At 40.5% G+C, this 26,898-nt stretch overlaps 2 protein-coding genes and 2 long non-coding RNA genes across 13 annotated transcripts in view; 2 read left to right on the top strand and 2 right to left on the bottom strand.

Annotated features, from left to right (window-relative positions):
• Positions 1-1,213: 1,213 nt before the first annotated feature.
• On the bottom strand, positions 1,214-26,582 carry LOC111243495 (retinol dehydrogenase 16-like). Of its 9 annotated transcripts, none has more exons than XM_022789167.2 (10): positions 26,465-26,569; positions 23,976-24,012; positions 21,719-21,987; positions 11,765-11,975; positions 4,909-5,066; positions 4,561-4,615; positions 3,338-3,520; positions 2,901-3,033; positions 2,562-2,733; positions 1,214-2,106 (listed from the first exon to the last, which is right to left on the bottom strand). In XM_022789167.2, exons 1-10 carry the CDS (start codon positions 26,552-26,554, stop codon positions 1,861-1,863), a joined length of 1,554 nt encoding a protein of 517 aa, XP_022644902.1. In that variant the 5' UTR covers positions 26,555-26,569; the 3' UTR covers positions 1,214-1,860. The 9 variants fall into 9 exon arrangements, with proteins under 9 accessions (XP_022644902.1, XP_086848432.1, XP_086848441.1 ...); XM_086992306.1 differs by lacking the exon at positions 26,465-26,569 and adding an exon at positions 25,798-25,833; XM_086992315.1 differs by lacking the exons at positions 23,976-24,012; positions 26,465-26,569 and adding exons at positions 18,732-18,895; positions 21,254-21,354 and having other exon boundaries at positions 21,719-21,859.
• On the bottom strand, positions 9,775-10,460 carry LOC147758981 (uncharacterized). Its single transcript, XR_015329971.1, has 2 exons — positions 10,351-10,460; positions 9,775-10,209 (listed from the first exon to the last, which is right to left on the bottom strand). It is a non-coding gene; the product is annotated as an uncharacterized LOC147758981 (long non-coding RNA).
• Positions 11,396-13,493, top strand: LOC147758980 (uncharacterized). The gene is made up of 2 exons (XR_015329969.1): positions 11,396-11,537; positions 13,278-13,493. It is a non-coding gene; the product is annotated as an uncharacterized LOC147758980 (long non-coding RNA).
• The window catches only part of LOC111243500 (uncharacterized), a 100,356-nt gene continuing 88,124 nt past the window's right edge, over positions 14,667-26,898 (top strand). The window contains exon 1 of one of the 2 annotated variants that reach the window (XM_086992464.1): positions 14,667-15,265. In XM_086992464.1, the coding sequence (XP_086848590.1) occupies positions 15,148-15,265 (118 nt within the window). In that variant the 5' untranslated portion in view covers positions 14,667-15,147. The other variant, XM_086992492.1, reaches the window with a different exon arrangement.

Here is a 26,898-nt window from a genome sequence, read left to right as displayed (position 1 = left end):
GAGCATTTTCGTTGGTGCATTACGTAGCCTTCCGTGGACACCTTTTGTCGCACAGCTCAATCCAGGAGTAGAATTACATGAGCGTAACTAATGAATTGGTGATATATACGCAACTTATTCCAATTAACTTGAGAACTAAAGTTCACGCTAAATTTTATTGCCCTTGTTAGGTACGCGTGTCTCTGGTCGCTTAATAGTCTGCTTGCAGAATAGCGGGCTCAGGAGAGGACTGCCACCGATTACACCACCAGAGGAATGGTAGGAACTTTTTTTGGTATTTTAGCAAGTATACGTAACGTTCGTTGCCTTCATTGCTCATACTGCAGGTTGAAAAGACGAATCAACCAATGGGAGTTACCTTAAAGCCGTTTTTCCCTGACGCTGGTGGCCTATCAGCGATATCGGATGCGATACCGGACACGATATACCTGACCTGAACGTTATTCAGCAAAAACGCGGCCTATCGAATCGCTGGAGCGAGTTCAGTTTCGGTAAAAATGGGGGGTAAAAACAGGGTAAGAGCATAGATGTAGACTGTATACGACTCTTTTAATTTAAGGGAGGCTTATCAAACACACCATTTGATTAGTTCCTCCTCAGCCGCAAGCGATCAAATTTGAAACAATCTGACACAGTTCCCTTTGAAATCCATAGAAAAAGTACATACACGAACGATAGTACTAATTATGTTCTGTGAATATTTAACCACTGGCCTTTTCAATCAAATAGCAAATTCACTTGATACCGAGAGTTCGAAATACGCGAAGTTATTAGTAAGATATCTAGTTCTATAGCACGATGCGTGCAATTTCCGTTCGCCTAATTGTAAACGCTCATTAAAATTCGAACAGGACTCGGTGTCTTAGGTGATCGGAAGAAAAGGACGTCGCACTGATCCCGTAACGCCGTATGCTTGAGAGAATTACAGTGTTGTAAATAAATCAATATCAGAACTCAAGACTTTTGGAATATTCGCTTTGCAAGCGGTAAAGAGCTTCTTTCATTCACAGTACAGTATGTCTGTATGATAAGAAGAACACATCTTCTTCTCTGTGAACGACGAGACATTATTAGGTCACACGGTAGCAATTATATGTGCTCCGTTAAGTTTAGAATAAATAGTGAAGAATATAAGGAAATTAATAAATAAGATATGCGCAATGTATCTCTTCATTGTAGCTGACTGATGGGTGATTGCAAGAACCAGCCAGAATACAAAAATATATTATTTATTGAACTCTCCGTTACAATATGCACTGCACAGTTCGTTTACCAAGAGCTACGTAATTCATACATAAAAAAGAAATTCGCTCATAAATATACTAAGTGCTATATAAAAGACATTCACACGTCTTAAAATAGGCGGTTCCTAATATATATATATATATATATATATATATATAATTAGGCTGTCTCTGGGATGGACGTGGACTACTCTCACCGTTAGGAAATCCTCGTCTTCGTTGAAACTTGAAATCGTCGATCAAAATATCGTGTAAATATCATATACGTTCTCAAGAAAAATGGCTCTCATTTAGCATCATTATATTTGGCAAATTTAATGTGTCCAACCGCTTTTAAACAGGTACGCTTTGTCATGATTTTTTACGTTTACCCTAAATTGAAGCACTCAGCACCTATAACCTTCTGAAAAATGCATACACATATAGAATGATAGGAAAGACACCAAACGGTTCATACGTGCAAAAAACTCAAAATTTCAGTTTTTCAAACTAAAGTATTTGTAATGCCTCGCTCTCCAAGTTCCTTCTATTACAAAAATTTGTTCATTTTCAACTTCTGCTGATTAACAACATATTATTGCTGATGTGTCAGCAATGATACATTGTTGAATCTCAGCTAATGAGTATTTTTTTCTAAAGTCGAGTCGTCCGGGATGGGGAATCTTCCAAAGAGACGTTCATAAGCAGACTGTCTCCGAATGAGTTTGTCGTTGATTCCGCGAGACCATCTCGCGTGTGCAAGATAATCAGCCCAATCGACCAGAATTGGCGGGACATGCAAGAAAAGCTGACAAAGGGCCCAATTGCAGAATCCATCCACTCGATAATTACTCTGTGGATACTGGACTGAGATCGCAGTCGCCTGCCGAGCATGTCCCACAGAGCATTGACATCACATGGAATAGGTTAGGGTAAGTTGTTAAGACTGGTCTATTTAGGTAGGAAGGATTCGGTGCCAGTCTGCCTGTGCATAAATGGCCTAAAGGTGATTGAATGTCGTTAAATTGCCTAGTAACTGTACTATATATCGACAACTCACTAGAACTACTCTAGACGCACTGTGTTCTTAGCAGCCCCTTGTAATAACGACCAGTACATCTGGAGATCAACTCTAACACGTGTTTATACGATGTGGCTCTTTTTTGAGGTCTTAAGAAGCTATATACCCTTGCATTATAATGATTAAGTCCTGTAAATGAAACTTAGTTGTACGGTCACACACAACCTCAGTAGTTCCCTTGTCACATAGAAAAGATGAATATTCATTTTTATTCTAGCTTTCTATACGCCTCGAGTCGTTTGTGATCCAGTACATACCATTGTATCCACTACTTCATACGCGTTATCTCTCGCACGCAGGTCCATGAAGGCAATCTGTGAATACGCTTCCGTCCGGACGTATTCGTCTGAATAAAGCGCCTTCATTTCAGAACCTTGTTGTCGTTGGAAACGTTCACAGATAACATCTGACAGTGGAAGAATTGCAGTCCTATAGGGACGTCGTAAAATAGAACAGTTTGGCGTTAGGAATATCTAATAGATCAACATTTACGACTGAAAAGGCTGCAGAGGTTATAATTAGGTCTAATGGTAAGTAGGAGTCTATTCTACTAAAGGCCTTGAGGTAGATTTTTCAACACGTAGCGAAAGGCTTACCGAAAGTAGAAAGGTTCAATAGTCACAACACCGACATCAAATTTGTACAGCTCCTTCCGCAGGCCATCAGCGAGAGCAATAAGTGCGTGTTTCGACATCGAATACACTGAATGCCAACTAGGAGTCAATCGACCTATCGAATACAGCCCAGAAGAAACATTGTGAAGATGAAGAGCTACTTCAGAAAATGGCATTTGTCATATATTTTTATTATACTTTATGGGCGAGCAAACAATTTGGCCGGATGCTAGGAGTCACTTCCATGCTGTATTCATTTAGAACGAAAAAGTGACACTTGACGTGGAGCGGAACCTTCTGGTTAGCGGAACCCTTGGAACTACCCATACTGATTCGGGCTATGAGATAGAACCAACCTAGTAGTATGATAATTATCGATAAAATTCCTAGTATTATATTTAGGTCAAAAGATGACCTACCGGCGTAGCTGGAGACGATCACGAGGCGTCCTCTAGCGTCGCGTAGCAGCGGCAAAAATGTAAGAGCTGTCCGGCAAACCCCCAATACGTTGACGTCAAGAGTCCGAGAAATTTCATCGGAAGTGAACCATTCAAACTCCTTAAACTCAAAGATCCCGGCATTTGCTACGACCGCCCAGAGCACTTAGAGTGGAGCGCGGGACGGAATTGGATAGCAGGAACGGATCATTTCATTGATTGACAAAATTACCAATGAGTACACATAACACAGATGGTCATAATCAAGAACTGTATACTTTACCGTTATGAGCTAACATATTATTTCGATACGATTGTGCCATCCAGTCGTATTAAGGGGAAACTATAATTTGATGCTAGTTAATCGGTTATTATAATACACGAATGGATAATACACTGGATTCTAATGTGTCTCAAAAATAGCATTGCTTTATAGCACCGTATTAAGAAGATGCAATGGATCGATATGTCGTCAGGACGTGTGTCCTTGGAAAATCTTTTGGTATTGAAGGTTGATTTGTCGAAGTGGTTCTGGGATGAATATTCGTAATGTTCTTTCTATTACTATAGAAAGAACTTCGAAGTGACAGGTTGAAACTTGAAATGACTTGAATTTTATTTGATGGACGAACTGATCATCGAAAGAGCCAAGGTTCGGTGGGCTCCAAGAGAAGTCAGTGGGAACAGTATGTTTGAAAACAGGCGGCGTAATTTGTAAGGTTAGAAAACGATTGTCACCACAATTGCATTGACTTGTTACCTTTTATCGTGTAACTCGTTGCTAGGGGTCAACAAAGCAATTTCCCAAGTTTGTTAACTTTCGGGAGATCTCTCGGAATCCTATAATTGATGAATGGTTTGTAGTTTTTTTTCTAGATTTTTGCTCACTGAAATTCAAGTGTTATAAGGCCTTTGCTTGCTTTACGAGGCCATTTTCGTTCGAGTACAAAATTTTACTTCGACTTCGGGTTTCACTTTGATTGGTTCAGCCTTTTTCCTGGATCCTTTTTCCAAGGCGGAAGAATATAATAAGTCAATATCTATTAATTATATGGCCCTCAACATGTAGGTTGCATTCGTTATGGGAAAGACTGTAAAATAACACAGGTATCCGACATGGACGTTCTCACGCAAGAATCATGTCTTATAATATGTACACTATTTAGGCAACATAATACTTTAACAAAGGATAAGGTTAATCTTACCATTTCCATTTAGGTGTTGCTGGACGAAACTTCGTGCCGATGTGAAATCCTCGTCCTTAAATTATATTATACACGGTCAAGTCTCTGTATTATTATTGAACCAGCGTATTGTACTAACGAGCTTTGTTAGTTATTAAAGCAGGTGCTAATTACCTGTATAGTTAGTATAATTTGAGTTTTGTTGGAGTAATGACGAATCCGGTGGTCGATGGCCGCAGCAGAAAATAACATATTATGGGCGGTTCCTCCCTACACATGACTCAAATACGATCCAACGATGCACTTTCATATACTACAATTGTCTTATTCTAAAGGTATGATAGCAATAATAATGGGCTTGCAACCCACCTTAGTAACATCTAAGCCGATTATATGTAGTCGATTTGATGCAGAATTCCGTAACTGGCGAGCCCCCTCGCCATCAGGAAACAGGCAGCCTGCGAATACTTGATAACCCTCGCAATCCAACTTCAGGGCCAGCTTGTAACCGAAACCCGAATCACAGCCTAAAAAAAAGAACTTCTTAGGCAGTCGATCTAAACAAGACCTGTCTAGTATTAACTGACGTTTGGTTACAGCTAGCTTTTACAGGTTTTGCCCTATACAAACGCTAATGCTTTCGTTGGACGTAACCGATAGTAGGTGGCACGACTCGACAGTGATTGTCTTTGAAGGCAATATTTCCGATCAGAGTGGACATATGGGCTAAGGTTTATTTAGGATGACTGGTGGCATCGTGACTGATCCAGAAACCTGCAGCACCTGGTGTTGAGTCCAGCCAGATGTCTACGTCAGATTAGACTAAAAAGCAAACTGAAAGATAAACCCGACAACCTGACTGACCGCGTCCGTGTTTGTCAGACAGTAAGTAACTGGTTTTTATAGGCAAAACTTTTCCTTTAGGGAAGTATTTAGGTGAAAAAATATATCGAGGGAGGAAGCTATCTGGTATTAATACCCAGAACACCACTCAATCAACTGGTGTCTAAACTTAAAAAACTAACTACAAGTGTTTCCATCGTTCGGGGCCAAGCAGAAACATTGAGTTGACCGAATTGGTTTCCATTCGTATTGGAAATGATAACAACGACAACATGGAAGGAAAAATTCGTATCAAAAGAATTTAAGTTCTTAACTACTTTTGTCGTCTAAATGATTTTGTTGCGCTACCCCATTCGAGTCCACGTATAATGCAAACTTCACGTTTTCCAGAAGCGTTATACTACTGACGTTAGCGTGCAATAAAATTACTGGACCGAATGCATAAACAAATTGTCGTATATATTCCATATAAACCAAATACCCTTAAAACATGTACATTTTTAAGGGGGATAAGGGATGGCCAAATTGTTCGAAAAGTTATCGTTTATAATACGTACGTACAAAAGACACATTGTAATTCGTGAGTGAGAGAGAGAGAGAGAGAGAGAGATAGAGATAGAGAGAGAGAAATAAAATACAGAGTAAATGTTTACCGTGAAAAGTGAAGCCAGAGAGTAATCGCAAAGTATCATATCTTAGAGAAATATTTTTATTGGAAGCACGTTTTGATAAACTTGGGCGTGACCATATTTTATGTATAATTACGAGCACGAGATACCTCGACAAAACGCCATTGAAAAAAACTGTGCGTTTTAAAATACGTTTACGAAAAAATAAGACTACGACTAAGAAGAGGAAAACGAATGCCGTACAGTTTAAATCTACCATGCTGTTCTTCTTCAGTGGCTTCATAGATGATTACACCATGAACTGAATATATATAGCATGACATGGATCATTACTTGTACAATGAAGAAGCTTCTAACAAAGTACTAGCGGTCGCAGAACAACAAATTTCCCGGATAGAGCTGTAAATTCTCACGGTCTTGTTGTCTGTTATTTTCAATTTCATGTTGAATTTTATCGAGTTTTCTGATCTGTTGGAGCAATAAATGGTATTAGGTTGAACGACAATGCGACCTACAAATGGTTTGAGCTCGTGCTCAACCTAGTTCAGTCTATTTCTTTGGACGAGTTTGTTCATTAGTAATATCCTTGATGAAGCGATCATCGAGCTTGCATAAAGGACTAGATGGATATCTCTTCGCTATGAGGAGACGTCGTATAAAAATGAAGTAATAAAGAAAACGCTGAAACATACATGTGAGAGATTGTAAAAACCTTCAACACCCTGATGCTACGTTCAACGTCAAGCTAGATCAGTCTTACAGGTTGTTCCGAGCAAAACCAGCGTAGGTTAGATGGTAAAAGCTAGGTGACGGCACCATGAGGCACATGTCACATGGTCATTTAGTTCCAGATAATAATTGGGTCTTACGCAGTTTGTAACTGTCGACTGGATGCTAATGGTTGGATAATATAACAGAATGGGGAATATAACTTAACCAGAAGATGCATCATTTAATGGACAGTGAAGCTATTTTGATATTATATTTTATTATAGAATGTACTATCAGAAGATGCGTTTCTATTTCTCGAACAGACACAGGTCACGCCTGGAAGAACTTGTACTATTTCGTAGAAAAGGAAGTTACAAAAATTGTGTCTCTATGTTTAAGACTTTTTTTTCGTATTTTTAAAAGAGGACAAAGTGGGAGCTTTTGGTCCAGAAGATAGTGCGGCGCGTTTGCCATAGGGTTTCTACTTTTTTTATTTAATGAAGATGGAGCTTCTTACTGCTATGTGAGACTTATGAAATAAGGTTGTGGTTGTCTAGACGTGCTATGAAAGGGAAGCGCTGGCACAAATCTGTTTCAAAGAAATTTGCCCGTCTCAAGTACAGCTGTCTGAGAGCTTTTGCTGTTCCATACAGCTGCAACGAGTACGAGCCGTAATACTGTAAGATAACAATGTAGTGGATTATAGGCAATGTGAGATACAGAACCTGGCTATTTTTGACCATCGACAGTTTCTTAAGTTTGCAATGATCGGACATTGGTTCACACAGAACAACTACGTTCAAAAACGTTATAGTTAACTACAAAGATTAATTAGAAACTAAATATACAGATGAAACACTGATTAGCCAGAAAATTTAATGCGTTCAACCGTCTTTGCACCCGAATAACGTAATAACGTTTTCAATCACTATACATACGGTCCTGTCCGGCGTCGTATTAAGATTTGACGTTCGTGCCTAGATGTGACTCAGTATCTAATTAAATAGAAGAAATAACTATATACCGAATAACTTTACTACACGTTATTATGTTACCCCAACACAACAATGCTACCATCGGTGTACCTTTGGGCATTATTCCATTGCGACCTGCAATGAGAATCAGATACATTTTCGTAAACGCAGAAAAGCAAAAACTTATAACTAAACGCTTTTTTCGGTAAACTTGTAAGTTTCCATAACCATAAAATAACCATTCATCTTAACATTTTTAAATTCGAGGTAATTCTCGCAAGCTAGAATGATACTTTAAGGATCTTACGTGACCTATTTTTGTGGTTTAACTTCATCAAATTAACAGTGATTAACTGAGCCGGTAATTTGTAAATCATAGTTTTTTTGTTATAAAACGTGCGCAGTCGGAACGAAAATTCTAATACTGCTACTGATAGGGGCAGAATTTCTGGCATACGTCATGCGATACAGAACGCCGTAAAAGTAGACATACAGCTGGTATCTGGCGGTCTAATATTAAGAAATTTATTTACTAAATAATGACAACTCTGTGTTGAGACTTTCGGCACGTGCAGTAGATATTGCGTGGTACGTTTTGTTGAACAGAGATGTTTGTGTTTGCTATATATTTCTTTATAATTGTTCTTTTGATGACATAAGCAGAGGTTGTTTCCAATCGTTCTTGACAGACGTTCAGACAGCTTAACTGCTGCGCTTTTTGATCCGATCGGATCAATGGCTGTAAGATTACGGCTGTGTCCTTCCGAAAGCGAAATTCATAACGACTGTTGTTATTGGATCACTTTATGCTCGGCATTGATACTGATTTTATTACCATTAGCATCCTAAAAAGTGAACAAAGAAATACCAAGCTGAAAGGCCACTGCTCAGACCTGCTTCATTTGTCCTTGAAGCAGCGTTTGTCGGAACTACTCTGATTTTCTCAAATGCTTGATCGTATTGACTAATTCTTATAGGTTTTGCTTCTAGTTCTGGCGCTATTTTCCAGACGACAAACGGAAAAGCCATTACGTATGAAAGGCTTATAAAGCGCCCAAATTAAAGCTATCGTTTATTCTCGACTTCTTTTTCCCGACCCTGAGCGAATCAATCAGTTACTGATTTTCCTATCGTTCGGGCTGTTTCGAGATATCGCTTATGTCGTATCTCGAAAGTTAACTTTAATGTGTGCTTTTAAAAATGTATATATTGTTCTTATATAAATGCTTTACACTAACTTTTTTTAAATTTCAATTAACATGAAAAATTCGATTAAATGTTAACTCTGTGGGTAGTATCAGCTTGAAACCCGCACAATCTGAGTTTTTTTGTGAGCAAATGTTTAGAAGCCCATCCCAATACAGAAATTATTCCGCTCAAAGGCATGATCATTCTGTAGTCGACCTTTCTATTTTCTTAGGGATCTCAGAAATTTCGCGATTATAACTTATTGCTGTACAGATATTATTTTCCGTCCTTTGTGAACTGCGACTGGATTCTCAAAATGCGCCAACTGATCCCGAACCCATTTACCGACGCTGTAAATAGTTTGTCCCATCGCTTTCTGATTCTGCGGATCAGCCTTTCAGTGAAAGGCAGGACGTCCATATCCAGATTTTAAGACTCTTCCGATTCAAAAACCCTCGTCGCATTCATTCTCAGGCCTACGTTCGTTCACGTCACTCGATTTTCCAATGCTGTCTATGCATCTGTCTTTCCATTTGCCTTGTCTCTAGTAAGGCATACTTTTGAGTAGATTGACTAAGCGGCTTGACTAGAAAGATCCGAAGAGAACGAACATTTCTTTTGGGGTTCGAATTTTACCGTGAATTTATCTAGCTGGACATCTTTACGTAACCTACTTTTATTAGTCAGAGCTTTTGCTAAACCGACGTAGGAAAATAAATCTGCATGCGCATGAACATGAGACAATTAAACCAAAGGCTCTCCGTCACCGATCCAAAACAAAAACCCTATGCGAATAATCCACTGTCTTAGCAGAAGATTTTTTCTTTCTATATTCAACCAGACAGTCCCGTTTCCTTCACTTTGGCGCTTCGTTTTGAAAAACAAAAATATTTTCTTTATGTGTATCTTACACCACTGCGTTTATTCATTTCACAACTTAATTATGCTGGATAGAGAACGAAAGCATCGAATTCGGGGCTAGTTTTATCTCGAAGACACTGGCTATCGGTAATGGGAAAATCCATCGGCGGGCGAACAATTTCAACTCCTCCTTCCAGGACGGTGGTGAGTCAGAATTCGCAAAGTTGGTTGTGGACGCGGCCGATGCTCCACTTTTGTGGCTATTCTTCGTTGATCCATCACGCGATCAGGATAAATTGTCTCGTTTTTGCCTAGCAGATCCGTCCCCTTCCATCTCATTGGCAGGACGATCCGAACACTTATCCTTTGTACACACTGGGTTTGTCTCATTTTTCTTGTCCCGCTATCACATTTCAGTTTGCACTGTTATTCCAATGCCATCAAGCCGCCATTGCCGTCACCATCTTCAGCAGAAACGTTATCACTTTGTGTTAGCTATACTGCTAATTAAACTGTATAGAACAATCCCTATGTCATACATTTTGCATCTTCCCATCTGTATACAAACAAAATACTTTGCTATGCATATATGTGTGTACCCGTACTTGGTTTCCGCAAACGTCGCCCTTCCACCATCACAATGAATGAACCAGTTAAGTTTCGGGTAAAGTATGTGTTTAGTAGTGTGTTACGATAATACAACAGCTAGTTGAATAGTGTTCGGCAATTGACGTTCGAACTTTTTCCTTTGTTTGTTGATGGACTACTATATACTACGACATACAGCATAAATTGAAGCCGATAGCGTAAATGGATATTCCGCCGGCTATATATCATATAGAACATAAGTGTTGCCAGCGTATTATCTAATTTAACTATCTGGTTATCAACTGGGAGAAAATCTGCACGGTACTTCTTCGCCGAAAATTTCAGCAGTATTTCAAAGATCTTAAAGGAAGTGACACGCATCAAAATGCAGACGGCTCATCGCTCAATTGAAAGTTCTCTACATTAGTGCAATGTCCTCAATGCATAGCTGCCTGATGATGCACAGCTGACAATCATAGGCCAATGTCGATTATGACAACATTTTGGCTTTTTGCGTTCTAGCTTATCAAGTGCTAACTGCAACAAAGGACAGCGAATCAATGGCCAAGGATAATACAGAAATAGTAACAGGACAGACAGCTGTTCAGAGTCGATTACTTTCATGCGGTTTTAGATATTTTCCATAAGCCTATAATAAATGTAGCTTTAGTTCCTCGATGTACATCGGTACACAGGAAACGGGACTGCTTATTTGAAAATTAGCAGAACACCTATGCTTCTCAGATAATTTCGAAAATTTCGAAAAAAAGAAAAATATCGCCGAATCGTCATCGTTCACGTCGAAAACGCGATGAATGTCTGAACAAAATCTTTTCAGCCACTATGGAGAAAAGCGGTGACCTCCTGCGATTGCTAGCTATAACAAGATGTTTCGGATTCATATTGGCTTCCTACCGTCTCTGCCCTTTCGCTGCAATCACATACCACCCACTATTAAGGAACGACAGCGCGAACTTTTCGCCAACATCGGTTTGTCTTCCGCAAATATCATCTTTAAATGATTGCAAAAGGAAAAAACACCCGAGTAAGTTACGACCTGAACGTTGCGCGATGGATCTGTGAAATTACAGCTGTAAACTACAGTGTTGAACAGCAGTACCCGCGATCGGATATAACAGCGACCTTACTCCCCCTGACCCTTTACCCTATGTCGACAAAAACAACAATATTGCTAGACGCACTGGTATGCGTTGTTGCCAAATTAATTAGGTAGAAATATGTCTGGTTATAAATAGGTATCGATAAATGTTTCATACAGCGCAAATGTTCTGCAATAAAATATTACTGAAGTTGATAGAATGTGAACCGAGGCGAGGAACACCGCGGTTACTTCCAGTGCATTGCGTTCACAGTTCGAGCTTGTATTAGCTATTACTAAATTATAATAACAGTAATAATGATATGACGTACCTGTGATGAGGACCGCCTTTCCTTTGCTACTGAGCTTAACTGAGGGCATTCTGTAGTATGCAATGAACCAACCAATGGAAAGCCATAACACGCATAGTCCAGTAATCGCTGACGTATAGAGAAGAACGTACTGCACCACAGGGACCATCAACAGCGAACAGAGCGCTGGAGCCATACACAGGTAGACGATAACTTGGCGGTACATGTTCGCCTACAGAGTAAGACAACGATGAAGAATGCGTAAGCGTCAAGCAGCTGTAGATTACATCGCTCGTTCTTTATATTAGACAAGGTTCGGATCAACGTCACTATGTACTAGTGAGACTAGTAAGGTGCGGGAATTCGCGTAATTTCATAACTGAATTTAATTACGTTAGTTGGAAGGTAAGAGCTGGTCTTAAATAACGCTGTTTATGTAATCAGACCTCTATTAACGGTCCGTCAAAGAGCAAAGGCGTGCCTCCTAATTTTGCTCAGGCATCTTGACGTATAATAATTAGTTTGGTTAATAAGTAAGCAAGAGGAGCAGACTGGGCATGACGAGACGCACAACGAATTTTGATTCATCGTAGTAGGGTTAGAAGCCCAGTATATTATCTTTATGTGTAACATACGCTCAGACGGCAACTAAAATGACTTACACGTTCGCATATACTTAATTAGTTAAGTGCTGAGTGATGCCCGCCATGAAAAATGTGATGTTGATATGCTGTAAGACCACTCTACAATTCTAAATATACAGGAGAATAACGCACTTCTTAATAAGTCACCTAGAAATAGTTTGGCACTACACCGAAACGCAACGTTGATACAAATTGATAGCCATTTTATTATATTTTGTATTTCTACAATTTTTATGAAAAAAATTGCTGTTTTCTTTTTTGCTCGAAAGATTGTTAGCTTGATGTATATGATTCTATCGAACCGAGTTGTCCTGCTTGAAATGCAGGCAGAAAATTTCTAAAATGTGCTGGTAAGCTATATTCGAGCGAGACTTGACGACCGAAGTCCGAACCACTGCGGCAGTCAACATCTGCTTGGACAACATCGTTATCTCTGAAGTTCGTTCCTCGCGTAATTGTGCACGCAGAGAAGTAGGTAGTCAGTTGAGGAATACTAGATGATTCGTCTATGTTTGCGCCTGGGGACTGGACAGATGCTAAATGTGACGATAACTTTTCAAGTCGGATCTTCGCCGCTAATGTTGCCGTCTTTGTGGCTGTATGTTTCGATGTCTCAGAATTAATAACGGAACTGGCAAGTTTTCATGCATCTTAATGCAAGTGAAATAGACAGGATTCAATAATAATAACTATAGAAGCAGCTGATCGATGGAACACGTCTAACCAACACTCAGCCAGAAGCACACAACCTTCGATAATATCAAGGATTAGTTTCATGTTTTTTCTATTAGTAATGCTTGTTTCTATCGAAGAACCTCGTAGACGAAATACATTTTTTAACATTTTGGCTAACGAATCCAAAAACTGCTGCTATTCATGCCCATTTACAGACGCTGGACCGTGGCAAACAATAACAAGAACCAACAGGCCTCTCATGACTGCGGACTCTCGATCATATAAATATAGTTAAAAACTTATTTCAGTTGATCGTTTCATAGCTCATCTTCTGCCATACAGTTCGTACGTCAGAAACTGTCCATCTGGTGTGAATTAGGTGTGGATATCCACTGACAATAAATAGGCCTTTTTTTTAATTTACAAGTTTGCGTAACGTTTTCTTTTTTTTTGCCACTGCCTTTCCAAGTATTATAGCAACGACAAGGGGACGCGTACGATAAACTAAAATTTTGTCAATTAATTACCATGACGGTGTCACGACTCTAACAGACGTAAAATCTGTCGGGTGAGTCTTGCTCCATCCTATAGATATATGTGTGTAGACGCCCTTTGAACATTGTGTCTAACATAAGAAATAAATTACGTCTACCGATCGTACATACTTAGTAACCTTATGCCTATTAGGTCCAATGAGATAAAAACTTTTTTGTCCGAATAGCTCAATCCAGTTCCCATCAGCGGTGCGGGCTTGCTTATTCGCTGTCCTGTCATTATACGCGTTTTAACTGACGAACTTCATCGGTATCAGCAAAGTCGCGAGATTGTCACGAATCTATTCTGAATGAAGTTATGTAACTTGGAATGCGCGAACATTGTTTAACTTTTGTGTTGTTATTTAAAAGGCATCGCCAGCGGCTAGCGCGGCAGTTCTCACGGACGAACCGCATACAAACTCTTCGCGCATGGTTTACCAAACGCCATTTATCCTAACTCAGCCTCTTGCTTGTATTGAATGTCGACATATCTAATGGGTCCATAATAGTCTGTTTACGTATTGGTTGAATGACGGCAAGACAAGAATGAGGCTATGAGACTTTGCTTCCACCTGACAGGGTTTCTTTTTGCAGCGATAGTGCCCAGCAGATCTTACGCGAAACGTTATCTCCAGCATGAACTGCTAGTGGCCCCACAAAGGGAGTCACTGCCGGTTGTACCGACTGTACGATAATGCGGTATGTAATATAAACACATAAACACACACAACGCCACACGGGCAAGGGCAGCCAACGAAGTCTTATTGTTTCACGCCAGAACCAGAATCTGGCCTTTTTCATCTCCGTCTAATGGCAACCACAGTCAAAACATGGCGATGATACAGGTGAGAGACTGATATCATCAGTTTTACTATTACGCCACCTCAAGGTCATGGCTGCTTGTGAGGGAGATATTATATAACATGGCGCGATGATGCATAGATCATTTTGATCGTACGAATAATATTGGTATTTGCCAGTGTTGTCTAATGCGGTGGGGTGGATATCCATGGTTACGAGCCATCCAACTATTGAAGAGTCCGCATCTGCGAGATGTGCTCACGTTCACAGTTCTGCGAGCAGATAAAATGTTTTAGTTAAAGTGGTAATCGATGAAATGGTCATATAGTCCAACGGGTGAATTAATGAACGCTTCCAATGGGAGTAGCGTGAATCGATTACAGACGCTCATGTAGCTAAACAAACTGCCGTTGTTGAAGCGCTGGGTCGATAACAGATCATTTTTTCTATTTACTGTAGCTGTTACTTTCCAAGCTACCTGCAAACTGCCTACCTTATCGTTGATGTGTGCCTGATAGCGAATTCAACCCATTTATTCTATTCCTAGCTCTATTCTCTAACCAAACGAGTTGAGTGTATCAGTAGAGCCAAAGATCGATAGGTCGATTTGTGCGCTTTCAGTTATTAGTAGCAGCAGCTTTTATTATTAAAGCTTTATTATTATTAAAGCCCATTTGATATGGTGATATTCAAGCGTGCGAAGTAAAAAAAGACGTGCCGTTACTTTAAAAATGAGAACCTTTAGACGATGGAGTGCGCTTTCGTCGAGTCACAAACAAAACATCACAACATCTGTGCGATATTCAAGAGATGGATTGACCAGCTGTGTCCTGTCCCATGCGCTAACCCTACAAAAAACTCCAAAGGTGAGGGGATACTGTATAGACACCCTGTTCTCAATGTACGTTGACAAAACTAGCAGACGACATGAAATTAGCGTTGACGCCTAGACACAGTGGCTGGCCACTTTGGCGATGCGGCTCAACCGACCTGCGGTTCGAAGCGGCGGTTAATTAGAATCTAAACACTCGTGTTCTGTCAGAAGCCTGTTTATGTCTGCGCGTCCATTGGGTTGCCTATAGTGTCCTTGTAGACGGGCACATGGTCTTTGATCGGATTTTTCGTACGGTAAGTCCTACAACGTCTGCGCGTGCCTTGAAACGCAAAGCACTTGACAACGTCTAAAAGCAAAAATTAAGACATACATAACGAAAAATTGTCAAAACTTGAACAAAACGTGACAAGATCCATCGGAAGTTTATTTCGAGCCGTAAACAAATACGGTGACTTTGCTTTCTTGCTGCATCTTAAAACGCAGCCCGCGTATCCATCTGGTCAATATGTTTTGCGATACAGACGCGTTTGGTCACATATATATGTATATATATAGAAAACATCGTTCCGAATATTCTCGCAATCGTAATAACTTGGTAACTCTAGGTTGTTCTCCATTGATTCGCTTCCGTTATAACAACACAACGTATGATTTTGGTATCGACGTTTATATTCGACGAATTTATTTTCCTAGATTGTAAATTTAAAAAAAAATGTTTTAATTTCTAGCTGCTAGGAAGAAACTTCAATTTATAAAGAATTCGATATGAAACTCTGTAACAACCAGCGCCTTTCGAAATAATGCCATTTTTGTAAACATTGAAATAACAGTTGTTGAGTTCGTTGATTCTAGAGGAAAGGAGTAGTACATCGAACGTAAATAAAGGCGCATGATTTCGATGTCTGTAATAGGTAGAAAAAAATTTATTGAGGATTGGTAATCAAAGCTAAGTCTAGTATGGGCTATTTGTAACACGCAATAGAATACTACTATGGATATAGGAAGAAAATAGACTTCCTGCATGAAAGACAATACATTTGCTTACAGAGAGAATCATACAAATATTTTGATATTATTTAGTTTCTTTAGGTCTTTTGCCTCGCTAACTGTAGTTATATACTTCGTTTTGACCGAGTCGCCTGTATGTTATCCACAAGTATATACGGCATAATTTTCTATGAAACGTATAGTGTCAGCCTTAATTGTTTTCTCAAAAGTGATTAGCGACAAGGACTTGAAATATTGATACTAAGTTAGATGTAGACCTGTTCACAACTATTCTTAAAAGGAAATTATACGAAGCATTCATAAAACATAACATAGAATACAGTTATAATCGTACAAGTGTGGTACTGAAATTAAAAGGGCCATCGTTTACTGCATGTCTCTTAGAAGCCTGTTAATACAGGTAAGTGTCTTTAAACAATCAAAATAGGCACAAAACGGGCAGGACACTGTGTTAGTAATGACAATACAAACAAAGCGTTTCGAGGCCTCTGATTCCTTATTTGTTAAGTATAAAACACTTAACATCGATACGCAGTGGATGGGGCAGGGGACTTCGGAAGTCCATTTCGCGGTTGGCGTTTTATATTCAAGGAGGTTAGTGGTACGGGTGGTAAAATGTCAACCTCAATTTTGTGGGGGTGCAAACTCAAAAAACTCCAGTTTAGCACAAGTGAAAATTGATTCGAAATCTTCCAGTGTCTTCGTAACACTACCGTCAAAAAAAGGTACCTGCGTATTTGCCTTAACATAATTTTGCTTTTGTCTGAAGCAGCGTAAGAGAGTAGCGCTATCAGCCATAGATTATCACGAACTTTTCGTAACATTTCCCTTGCCCAATAGAGTAGCACACCAAATCGGCGACGTATGTTAAGGAGATCAATCCAAAGCGGTGCGCATAATCGAGTAGAAGTTATATCAGCAAAAAGACTACCGAATTTTTTTACAAATTTTCGGTTGAACCAAAGTTTAAGGGCATCAAGTGGAGGAATCGAGAAATAAGCGACGTATCTGCGACGACAATAACTCCTTTTAGCTGGCTTTCTTTTTCGTTAAATAGTTTAAAATGCTCCCCGCTCCGCTTTTTTTTTGCCTAATTTGTTTGAGCCTGTCGTCAGTAAACAAGAGGCATTTGGATTGAAATGGAAACCTTTATATGTAGTCTGACTTTGCGCAAAAATTGAAAAAAACAGGATTAGAACACGTAATATCGAGGTGACTACCAAGTTGCTAAGCCTCAAAGTTTTACGCCGGTTCAGGACGTTCGTATGAGCGATCTAGGGCATATTACTTTACTTTTCTACGTCTGACGATACTGTTTAGACGATCGGTGTCTATGTTTGTATGTATTAAACATAGTCAGCTAACGATTAGTAAACGTCGTATCGTTAGCAAGCAGTCACATAGCCATTCTTCCGTACCATTATACAACCATATTGAACACGTACTTGTGCACGGTTAACTGTAATATTTTATAGCAAGTTCACCGTTTGAGGTTTGTCACATCACTGCCACTAGGTGAAGTTAACTTCCGCACGCGTCTGGCTCCCTACTAGTTACATTCTAAATCACGCGCGTTAAGAGTGGTTATGGGTGGCATTTTCGATTCACCCATGGCTACCTGAATTGAACTGATCGAAGGCCAGATCGATCAATCGAGAGATCTATTAGATATTGGCTTGACTAGCTTGATATTTGTAAACTGTTGAAGGATCGGTACAAGGCCGATTCGATTCACTGTGATTGCCTTAAGCATTTTACAAATGTACAGGGTCGCAGATTCAGAACGCATCTCATACTGATGATAACTTAGAAGCTGGTTTCAACTGAAAGCCGTCACGTGATGAAATTATTGAGTGATTACTTGTTTTAATGGTGCTGTGAAAATTGTTAGTCGGCTTGAATAAATCGAGCGATAATAAATTTGGTAATACGTAAGTTTTATTCAACCTATCTATATAAGATAGCCTTTGAAATAATGAAGTTAATTGTTTGGAAGCTGGAAGCGGATTGAATCCCGTTTGATCAGAGGAGAGTTATCTAAGGTGTACTGATATAATACAATAGAGCTTGCTTGTTTTATATTCGAGGATTTGAAGCTTTTCAGCTTTTTTTTTAATCGCACCCAATTGATACCTACATCTCAATTAACTCACGGGAAGTGACAGATCAAAGTTAATCAATATATAATGATATATATATATATATATTCTAAGCATAATTAAATTTATGCTTACAAAGATCTCTGATATTATTTACATTTGTCAACATTCAGTAGCTTGTCACCCTATTTATTCTATGCATGTTGTGCACTACTACAACTCTGTGTCTTTCTGTTCTCTTTTGTTTCCCAACACGACCAGTCAAATTGGCCTGACTCCATGGGCCGCTGGAGTGTACTTCTACGCAGATTTACCGAATACCTTCCGCACTAAAAAAACGGTTCTATTTTCTATAATGCTTAACTCCAACTTGATCGGTCGGGAACTTACGCCGGCACCGCCTTCGTTCTCATTTTCCACGTCTGAAATCGCGCCCCACCAGCGCCTCCGCGCACCACAGCAGCCATTAGCATCCATGATTAAATGTACGTGCAGCAATTTTGTTGCGTTGACAAGTATACTCAGCGCATGTTGAATGACAAACGGTGCTCGAACTGTATTATAAAAGTGTATTATAAAAGGCGCTATAAGACTTTGTTTTTATCAAGATTATACCCTATCAATTAGGTGTACTATTCCGAAACGACCATGGTCAAAAGCATTGGCTTAGAACTATCGAGACTCAAAGAGATTAAGGAAAGAGACAAAGGGGAGGAGGGGTCGGGTCGGGTCATACAAACAACAGACGAAACGAACGAGCGGCGTCGCGAAACATGACAAACTTTCAGGCAGAGCGGAACCACGCGTTAGAACAAACAGCATAGGACAGAAAGTGGATCAACAAACCAATGACCTAAGTTAGTAGGATAAATGCAACGGAACAACTGTTGCTGTAGTTTATATTGGGCTAGATGGGATATCAACAAATTCAATTAGTTGAACCCCTCTGACTTGCGTGTAGTAATATCTTTTGAAAACACCAATAACAGTTTGTGTAAGCTTTTCATCTTGCCGGTTACGAATACACCTTCCCGGTATCAGCTAGAAAACATACATTCGTAAATGGCAACCCACGCGGGTTGGGCATAGGCTTTTGAAAGGGATTGAGCAAAATGAGCAGAAAAGGGCCGGGTTAGAAACGTGACTAATCTACGCAGCAAATAGCCGCATGAAGTCTACTTCCTAGAGCAACTCCTAACATGTTATTACAGTAGATTTCTATAATATATTTTTCCAATATTTGCGCGCTCTAATTCGTCTGGCGACGTCGTAGGTATTATGCTCGTCTTCAACCATCGGGTGGTGCAAAAGCCGTAACACTCTCCAGGCTGCAATAGCGTACAAAATGACGCAATATTTGAGATATCGTTGCACCATTAACTACCAGCGATCGAATGGCCAGACAAATCAATGCTGGTTACACATCTAATGGTAGTAGAAGCGACTATCTATCGTTCGGCCATTGTTATTATCTAGTCGAAACTGTTTTTTTTTTATCTAAAAGATTAAACTGCTGCTGCTCGAACCTATTTATGATAAACGGCACCCACTGCGGCAAACTAGATGGGAGGCAATGCAACAAGTGAGAGGGGGGCAAAAGCCTGTGACGAAAAGGACGAAAGACAATGAATGACAGCGTCTGAAAGAGGCTCGTAGATACACACAAACTGTAATGCGTATCCGGACAAACGTACCGTCTCGGCCATTTTGGAAAATTCGTTGGCATGCTTCCTTCATGAAAGTCACAAAAAATCGTTATTACCGGCCTTTTTGTTCGGTACGTGAACCGGATGGCTATCTGATATATATACATATATAATGTTGGATAAGGATAGTGGACATACCGTACTGTCTGTATACTCTACAATAGATTGTAGACTGCCAGCTGAATTAATTTACAATGCTCTGAACATTTTCTGATAGTGTATAAGCTGTTGATTAGTATGGGGGTGGACAAGTTAAAAAAGCGCTGCGTCGGCCACGATACCGGTGGGTGTTGCCTAAGTTATTAGTACAAAATCATACATACGGATTCAGGTTGCGAAGGCCGTGCAATCATCGTGCATTTTATACATGCGCTGTCGTTCAGAGATGATTGTTACCGATATTGTGGCTTGTAGGCAAATATGCCGATGGAGGAAAACAAAGTCAATCTCAAAATTGAACGCAGTGGTAGTCGCTACTATGCTGAATAATGTGCTGCTTTTAGTGTGTGAACAGCTAAAACGGTATTTTTTAGGGCACGAATTTTCTATTAAGTTGTCGTCACTGTTTTGTCGGTTATTTATTTTATCGCGATTATCTAGGGTAACGCAAGTAACGATTAGAATATAAATAGAACCTAGCACCAGAAATAGACTGCAGTCCGAAGGCGAGATGTATAGATGGAAGATGACGATTGTCTGTTTGCCAGAAAATGAATTTTACTGATTAACTAGATTCGTTAGAAATTACCTCGCACCAAATAGCGTGTAAATCCGTGTGCTCGCATTAGACAGGCTTATAAGCTTCAATAGAAATGTTTGCGATGAACTGCCACAAAAAACCACCTGATTTCAACCGCATAACGAGGAGTATACGCCCCACGTGTGGTAAAGTGCCATGTTGATGTAGTAATAGAGGCCGTCCGCCTTCAGTTACTTCAGCATGTAATTATATTATTTAGATAAAGCAAATTATGGTGACGACAGATCGATTCAGGTACACCAAAGCGTTGTGCTTGATCGGAGTATTGCCGTAACAGCTCATCAGCACTTGCACCGAGAAATCGGCATTGACGGAATATGGACAATTACATATCTATAGAATACAGTCCGGTATTAACTGGAATAATGACATAGTTCTACCTTTTTTGAGTGGCCTATTTTACTTAATAGCAGTCAGCATTTTGGCCAGAATCATTCGACATTTACCGACAGCAGACGCTGGTAGAACGTGCCTATTGTTATCAGTGCTTATTGCCATCAAAAAGCAAGCCGTACGCGTACTTCGATACTTTCTTTCGTAAGGTTATCTGTAATATGGTTACATATGTTATTACACACTCATATTCGCTTCGAGCAATATATTGCGTAATATAATTGTAGTATCTTGCTAGCTATTACGTTCATCCGTCGCCCGAGTGGGCTTTACAACAAAGCTCTCGCTAGGTCGCCATAGAAACAATCCAATGCCTATATTGTTCTGCCTCCGTTGAGGTTCAGAGAAAGGTTTCACAGGGGATAGCATAGTAACCAGGTTGTGACGAACGCTTCACACTCCAGATGGTTCGTGTTTCACAAGATGATGGGTACTCACAGAAAAGGCTACGAAAACTGGGTTAATTAGTATGCGTGAGGTTTGACTAGTTTTAAAAATCCTTTCTAAACGTCCCTTACCTTGGCGGTATTCCTTAGCTTTTTTAACATTTTGCCTTTTGAGTGCTTTGTGGGCTTGACCAGCTTCGTGTTTTTCTGAAGATTATCGCCGTCACAGATACCAATGTTGAGTTTATCCGTATTCTCACTACTGGATACTTGCTGTTGGGCAATTTGTTCGATTATAGAAGATTTCACACACTCTAAAGTTTCCACGTAAGTAATCTGTATAACAGTGTCGTCATGTTGTTGTGCAGTCCTTTGTTGTTGATCTGCATCCACCGCGCTCTCTGAAACAGGGGCATCGACCGTTAGGCGAACTTCAACCAGCATTTTTTTGGGATCGTATTCTCTGCCGCTAGTTGCACTCTAATCACTGCGTTGTTCCCTATTGTACGCTTTTTTGATTTTTAGCTCCAATCACTAGTGAAGGACGTTTGAAGTCACCCTCGTCAAGCCATCAAATATGCACAACCGTATTCGACAAGTATATATTCTGTAGCACGGGCCTCCACATTCGTCGCTCCAAATCAACAGCTCCGCGCGCCAGCTCTTCTGAACAGCTTCTGTGGCCTTTTTGTCCCGCCACCGGCACGAAATGCGGATTAAAAGTAAACGAAAGCTATCCCGTAGCGGAAGCCTCCCCAACCTCCCCCCTTTTCACATAGACTTATTCACGCCGCCATTCTCTTCCCTAAATAGGATGACTTCGTCAAGGCTATGCCGTCGCTACACAACAGTGCAGCGTCTGCTACAATTGCAGTAGCAGCAGCAGCAGCAGCAGATGTGGCTAGGTGACTAACCAAAACCAGATTGTAGTTCATCGGCAACTGCAAACTACTATTCGCGGGCTGGTTCGGTTCTCACTGAAGGACAGCTGTTACCCCGAACAGTGAGGCTGGTAGGGGCCCTAGCGCGCGCGCCGTACGTTCTGTAATATTACCGCCGGACCCCGAGGCGGCGGCGGCAGAAGAGCCCGCAGCGACTATGTCCATTGAACTGCGCTGTGCCGTCATAGAACTAATGATACCGTGTTACCGTCGAAGAATTACAACGGTTACCACGTAAAGGACAAGACCAGGCGACGGCCAATGCGGCAGCTGCGACATTAAAAAAAAAAAGCATCGCACAATCATAACAGCAACTAGCTGCCATAATACACATGCCTAGACAGTCAGTCGATGAGGTGTTCTGACGAACGGACCCACAGACAAATGGTAAATGGACCGATGTCAAGGGAAGATGTCCGTTCAGGGGCCTATGTGTTTTATAACGATGGATTGCTGCATACTAATGTCCCATTCCAGCAACATATCACATTGTTATTTTATATACATATACATATCTGTAACCTGCGGGTCGTTAAATGACCTGGACTTATGCCTCTGAGCGCCACATAGATAACTGCTACATTTTCTTAAGCTTGCATTGTCCGCTGGAACTCGAACACGAGTGCTTTCGCTAAAAGTTGTCATTCTTCTTCAATCGGTAAAAAGATTCTTAGATATATAGGAGAACGTTGTTATCTTCGTTGTATATTCAGTTTCGTTATAGGCACGTCCACCTATGGAACACCACTGGAAGGAAATAAGATAAAATTGATGTGAATCTTCAGTAGTAAGATACATAGATGTATGTTTGTGCGTCAATTAAAGAATCCCTCAACATCCTTAGGCTTATATCAAGCAATTAAGTTACCTAGAGGTGACCCATTTACTCTAAAAGATTCCTCATTTTGGTTAGTATCGTGCCGGTCGAAATTACATACTAAATGAGACTATATTGTACTATCGGCAGCGTTTTGATGAACGAAAATATTTCCGCGAAGTATCGTATTTGACAGTTCCTTCGGTGCGGGACAAATCTCTACAATTCGTGTTGCATCGGTTGAAGTAAAATCCTGCGAGGTGCAAGTGTTGTTCTCCATCGGAACTGCGCATTAAACTCAGCGCGGGTAGTAACGTTATTTAGCACCCGATTAGCATCTTTAACGCAAGCTTTGCGAGCAACTCGAAAAGTAATCAGGACTGGAGAAGATACCAACTTCAAAAATGACCCAAGATAATAATAATAACCGTATTTCACAGCGCAGTCGACAAAATATGGGCCTGAACGAGCTTGATTGAAGTGCGGTGTCGCCTAAACTTAATACCAAGGCAGTTGGAAAGGACCGCACTTTGACCGAAGTTACTTTGTATCTACAAAGCGTTCTGTTACGGTACTTTCTAGTTGTCGTGCCAAGTGTCAGCACTTTTACACAACGCTCTTTCTTACTTACCTTCCAGCATATAACGGGCAGGCACATTACTCGTCTCCTGCGGAGTCGCCAATGAAATAAAGTGCTCGATATATATATATATATATATATATATATATATATATATATATATATATATTATAACATATGAAAAATTAAATGAACACTGAAAAGGTTATCTTGATACGGCAACGGATCGATTCATTAAGTAGAGGTTGAGTGGACGGTTGCTGTTTGCGCTAAGGCTTACCCCATGAACCGATTAGCCGTTAGGCCATAAGAATATCTGCAATAACAGACGTTAATCAGAGACAATAAATAGCTAAGGCTTACAAATTCACTTTTCTCTAAAACTAACTCGCACAGGGCATCAAATCGCCCATACAAATAGTAACCGTACTATCGATACGTTGCCAACCAACAAAGACATCTAGCCAAGTCTACTCTTCTGGCTTAATTAGCCTATTCGAGAGATAGGCTGCCTGGCGATGACGTAAGGCCTCGTTTTATATCATCAGTAATTAAAGATCTGTAGTATGCTTTTGCCACTCACGTGTTTCCTCTGGTAAACAGGTAAAACGAATAGTTTTTTTTTCTCAGAAGCGTCAAAAATATCCTTTAGAGGTAGTCTATCGCTCAAGTTTCCCTTTCTATCCCTAGCAGCTGAAATGATCCTAAGTTTCGTGTGTTTTGCACACGATCAACAAGTGCTCAGCCCTTTGTCTGCCCAGAACGAAAAACTTGAATCTTTAAAATTATTTGATGCGTCATTGTAGTGCGCAACAATCCACTGTTCTACTGAGAAATCGTACACCGTATCCCAAACAATAGGATCTTCTCTAAGAAGATAGTCATAGATCGGCGGTGATATTTTTTGGGCGCGTCGCTAAGCATTATTTTTAAAATTATATCTCTATTTGGGTACGACAACACCTTGTATGGCAGGCACGGAAACTCCTAGCAGGTTATCTACCTAGGCTGAGATGGTTGCCTTTGCGGCGGCAACGATATCGTATCTGTGATGGCGCTCGCCTGCTGCAACATTAAAATAGACTATTGCACTCTTTTTATTTAAGGATATTTATTGTATTTATTTAAGAATAAATAAAGTAACGAACAGGGTTTTTTTTTCGCGGATCAAAATTGACTCTTGGAAGAGTAGGGTGCTAGATGCAGACTGTCTTAAAATAATAATACACTTTATCGGGTTGCTCCGCAATAGGCGATAACAACTCTAATTAAGAAGGATCATACAAAAATACCATGCTGATTAGGTTTAGGAAGAGAATAGGCTGAGTACTCAAGAGAATATATTCAGTTTTGTTCTCTCGTTTAGCTCGCTTTCTGGCAACCTGAGGATGACGGAAATCTCCATCCGTCCAGCTTACCTCAAGGACTGTGGCGAGTCCCACAATTATTTTATCCTTATGAATTTCTAGTGGATAGTCTGGTTCGGTAAAGTAGCTGGCGGTGAAACTGCAAAGGGCTTGTCAGAGAAAGCAAGGCTCCTAGATAATACGATATAATTGAGAACTTTCGGCTTTACGCAAACAAACTGATGGAAAAACTAAAGAAAATGTTAGGTATTTTGATACTGTTAAACCATAACTAATATTTATGACATAATTATTATCCGGGAGGAACTGAAGCCACTTTTACTGCACGATACACTACAAGACCATGTTGAGAACCCGATATGAGGCCTGCGTCACTATTGCCCTTATTATCCAGGTCTATGATATCTATTTCGATTAGTTGCATTGTACCTAATAAACAGGTTTAATAGCTTTGCAAGCAAACATCAGTATGTTATTTGAACAGTTTCTCGCATGTTAGCTCATACCCGAGTGTGACAATCTGACATCGCGCGTTTCACGCTGATGACAGTCTGCAGCCCACAGCACTATAAACTTACTCACTGTTGTCTGTATCAGTTGTACCCCCGGGTCGTAATACTGAGCTCATTACATTACCACGTTTATTGGGTATCCATTTAGCGGGGCTCGGATTTCTGGGTTATTCACTAAAGCACAAAAATGCACACAGGCGTTGTCGATGGCAACGAGCAATCCTTTCTACCAACTTCAGTAACGACAAATCGAACCATGTAACTATGTAGCTACATAGTCGTTCGTGCTGATTGACTGATTTATTGACAGACAATCGTCTATGCTTGAAGGCTGCGCGGAACGGGGCACCGATAGGCACAATACCGCTGAAATGCACACTGTCGCTATGTGTCTTAAGCAGTGATCGTTGGGCGCCGACGGTCGGTGTGCAACTGCACAGGCGCTTTGACACTCTTGAAACCGATTATTGCGACAGCTGCAACGCAACGGTAGCCGTAATGATAATGATGGTAGCTGTGGCAATGGAAACAGTGGCTTGCACGAATACAACAGAGGTACACGACAAACACAGGCAGGCAGATGAAGAAGAAGGCAGAAGAAAGATCTTCATTTCTACCTAGCAGCAAATATTGGCAAGCGACCGCTTTTCGTGCATCCTACCCGATTTGGCTGGTGTTGAGCAGGCGTTAGACTAGGCCCACAATACTTCTTCAGCGAAAACCTTCCGTACGGCCTGTGTTGTCTACGCATTGATTCGACGCTGTCTAAATAAGGAAATAGCTATGAAGACTCGTACCTTCCCAATAGCCAGTGGCGTGATCGCTTCTTTTTTCGAATCGTCTGGAGTAAGAAGCCTCCACCTTTTAGCGTTTCTTCTTGAGGGTTGATGGCAATGTTGCCTGTATTGGCTTGATCGCCGTACGTGTGTGGGGTTCAAGCTGAAACGTGAGCGCGAACATGAATATCTGTCAGTGTATCGTTGCGTGTCCGCCTTTCCGTAAATTCGGTAAACAGTAACACAGCATGCGCGGGTCGATGGGATTTGCCCTTTCTTTCGTCCCCCTCGTATCGACTGTGGCTTCTATCGGGTAACT

This window comes from Varroa destructor, unplaced genomic scaffold (genome assembly GCF_002443255.2).
Source record: "Varroa destructor unplaced genomic scaffold, Vdes_3.0 BEIS01000001.1, whole genome shotgun sequence".
Taxonomy (NCBI): Eukaryota; Metazoa; Arthropoda; class Arachnida; order Mesostigmata; family Varroidae; genus Varroa; species Varroa destructor.
The sequence above is the reverse complement of the archived record's forward strand: the minus strand, read 5'-3'. Positions and strand labels throughout refer to the sequence as shown.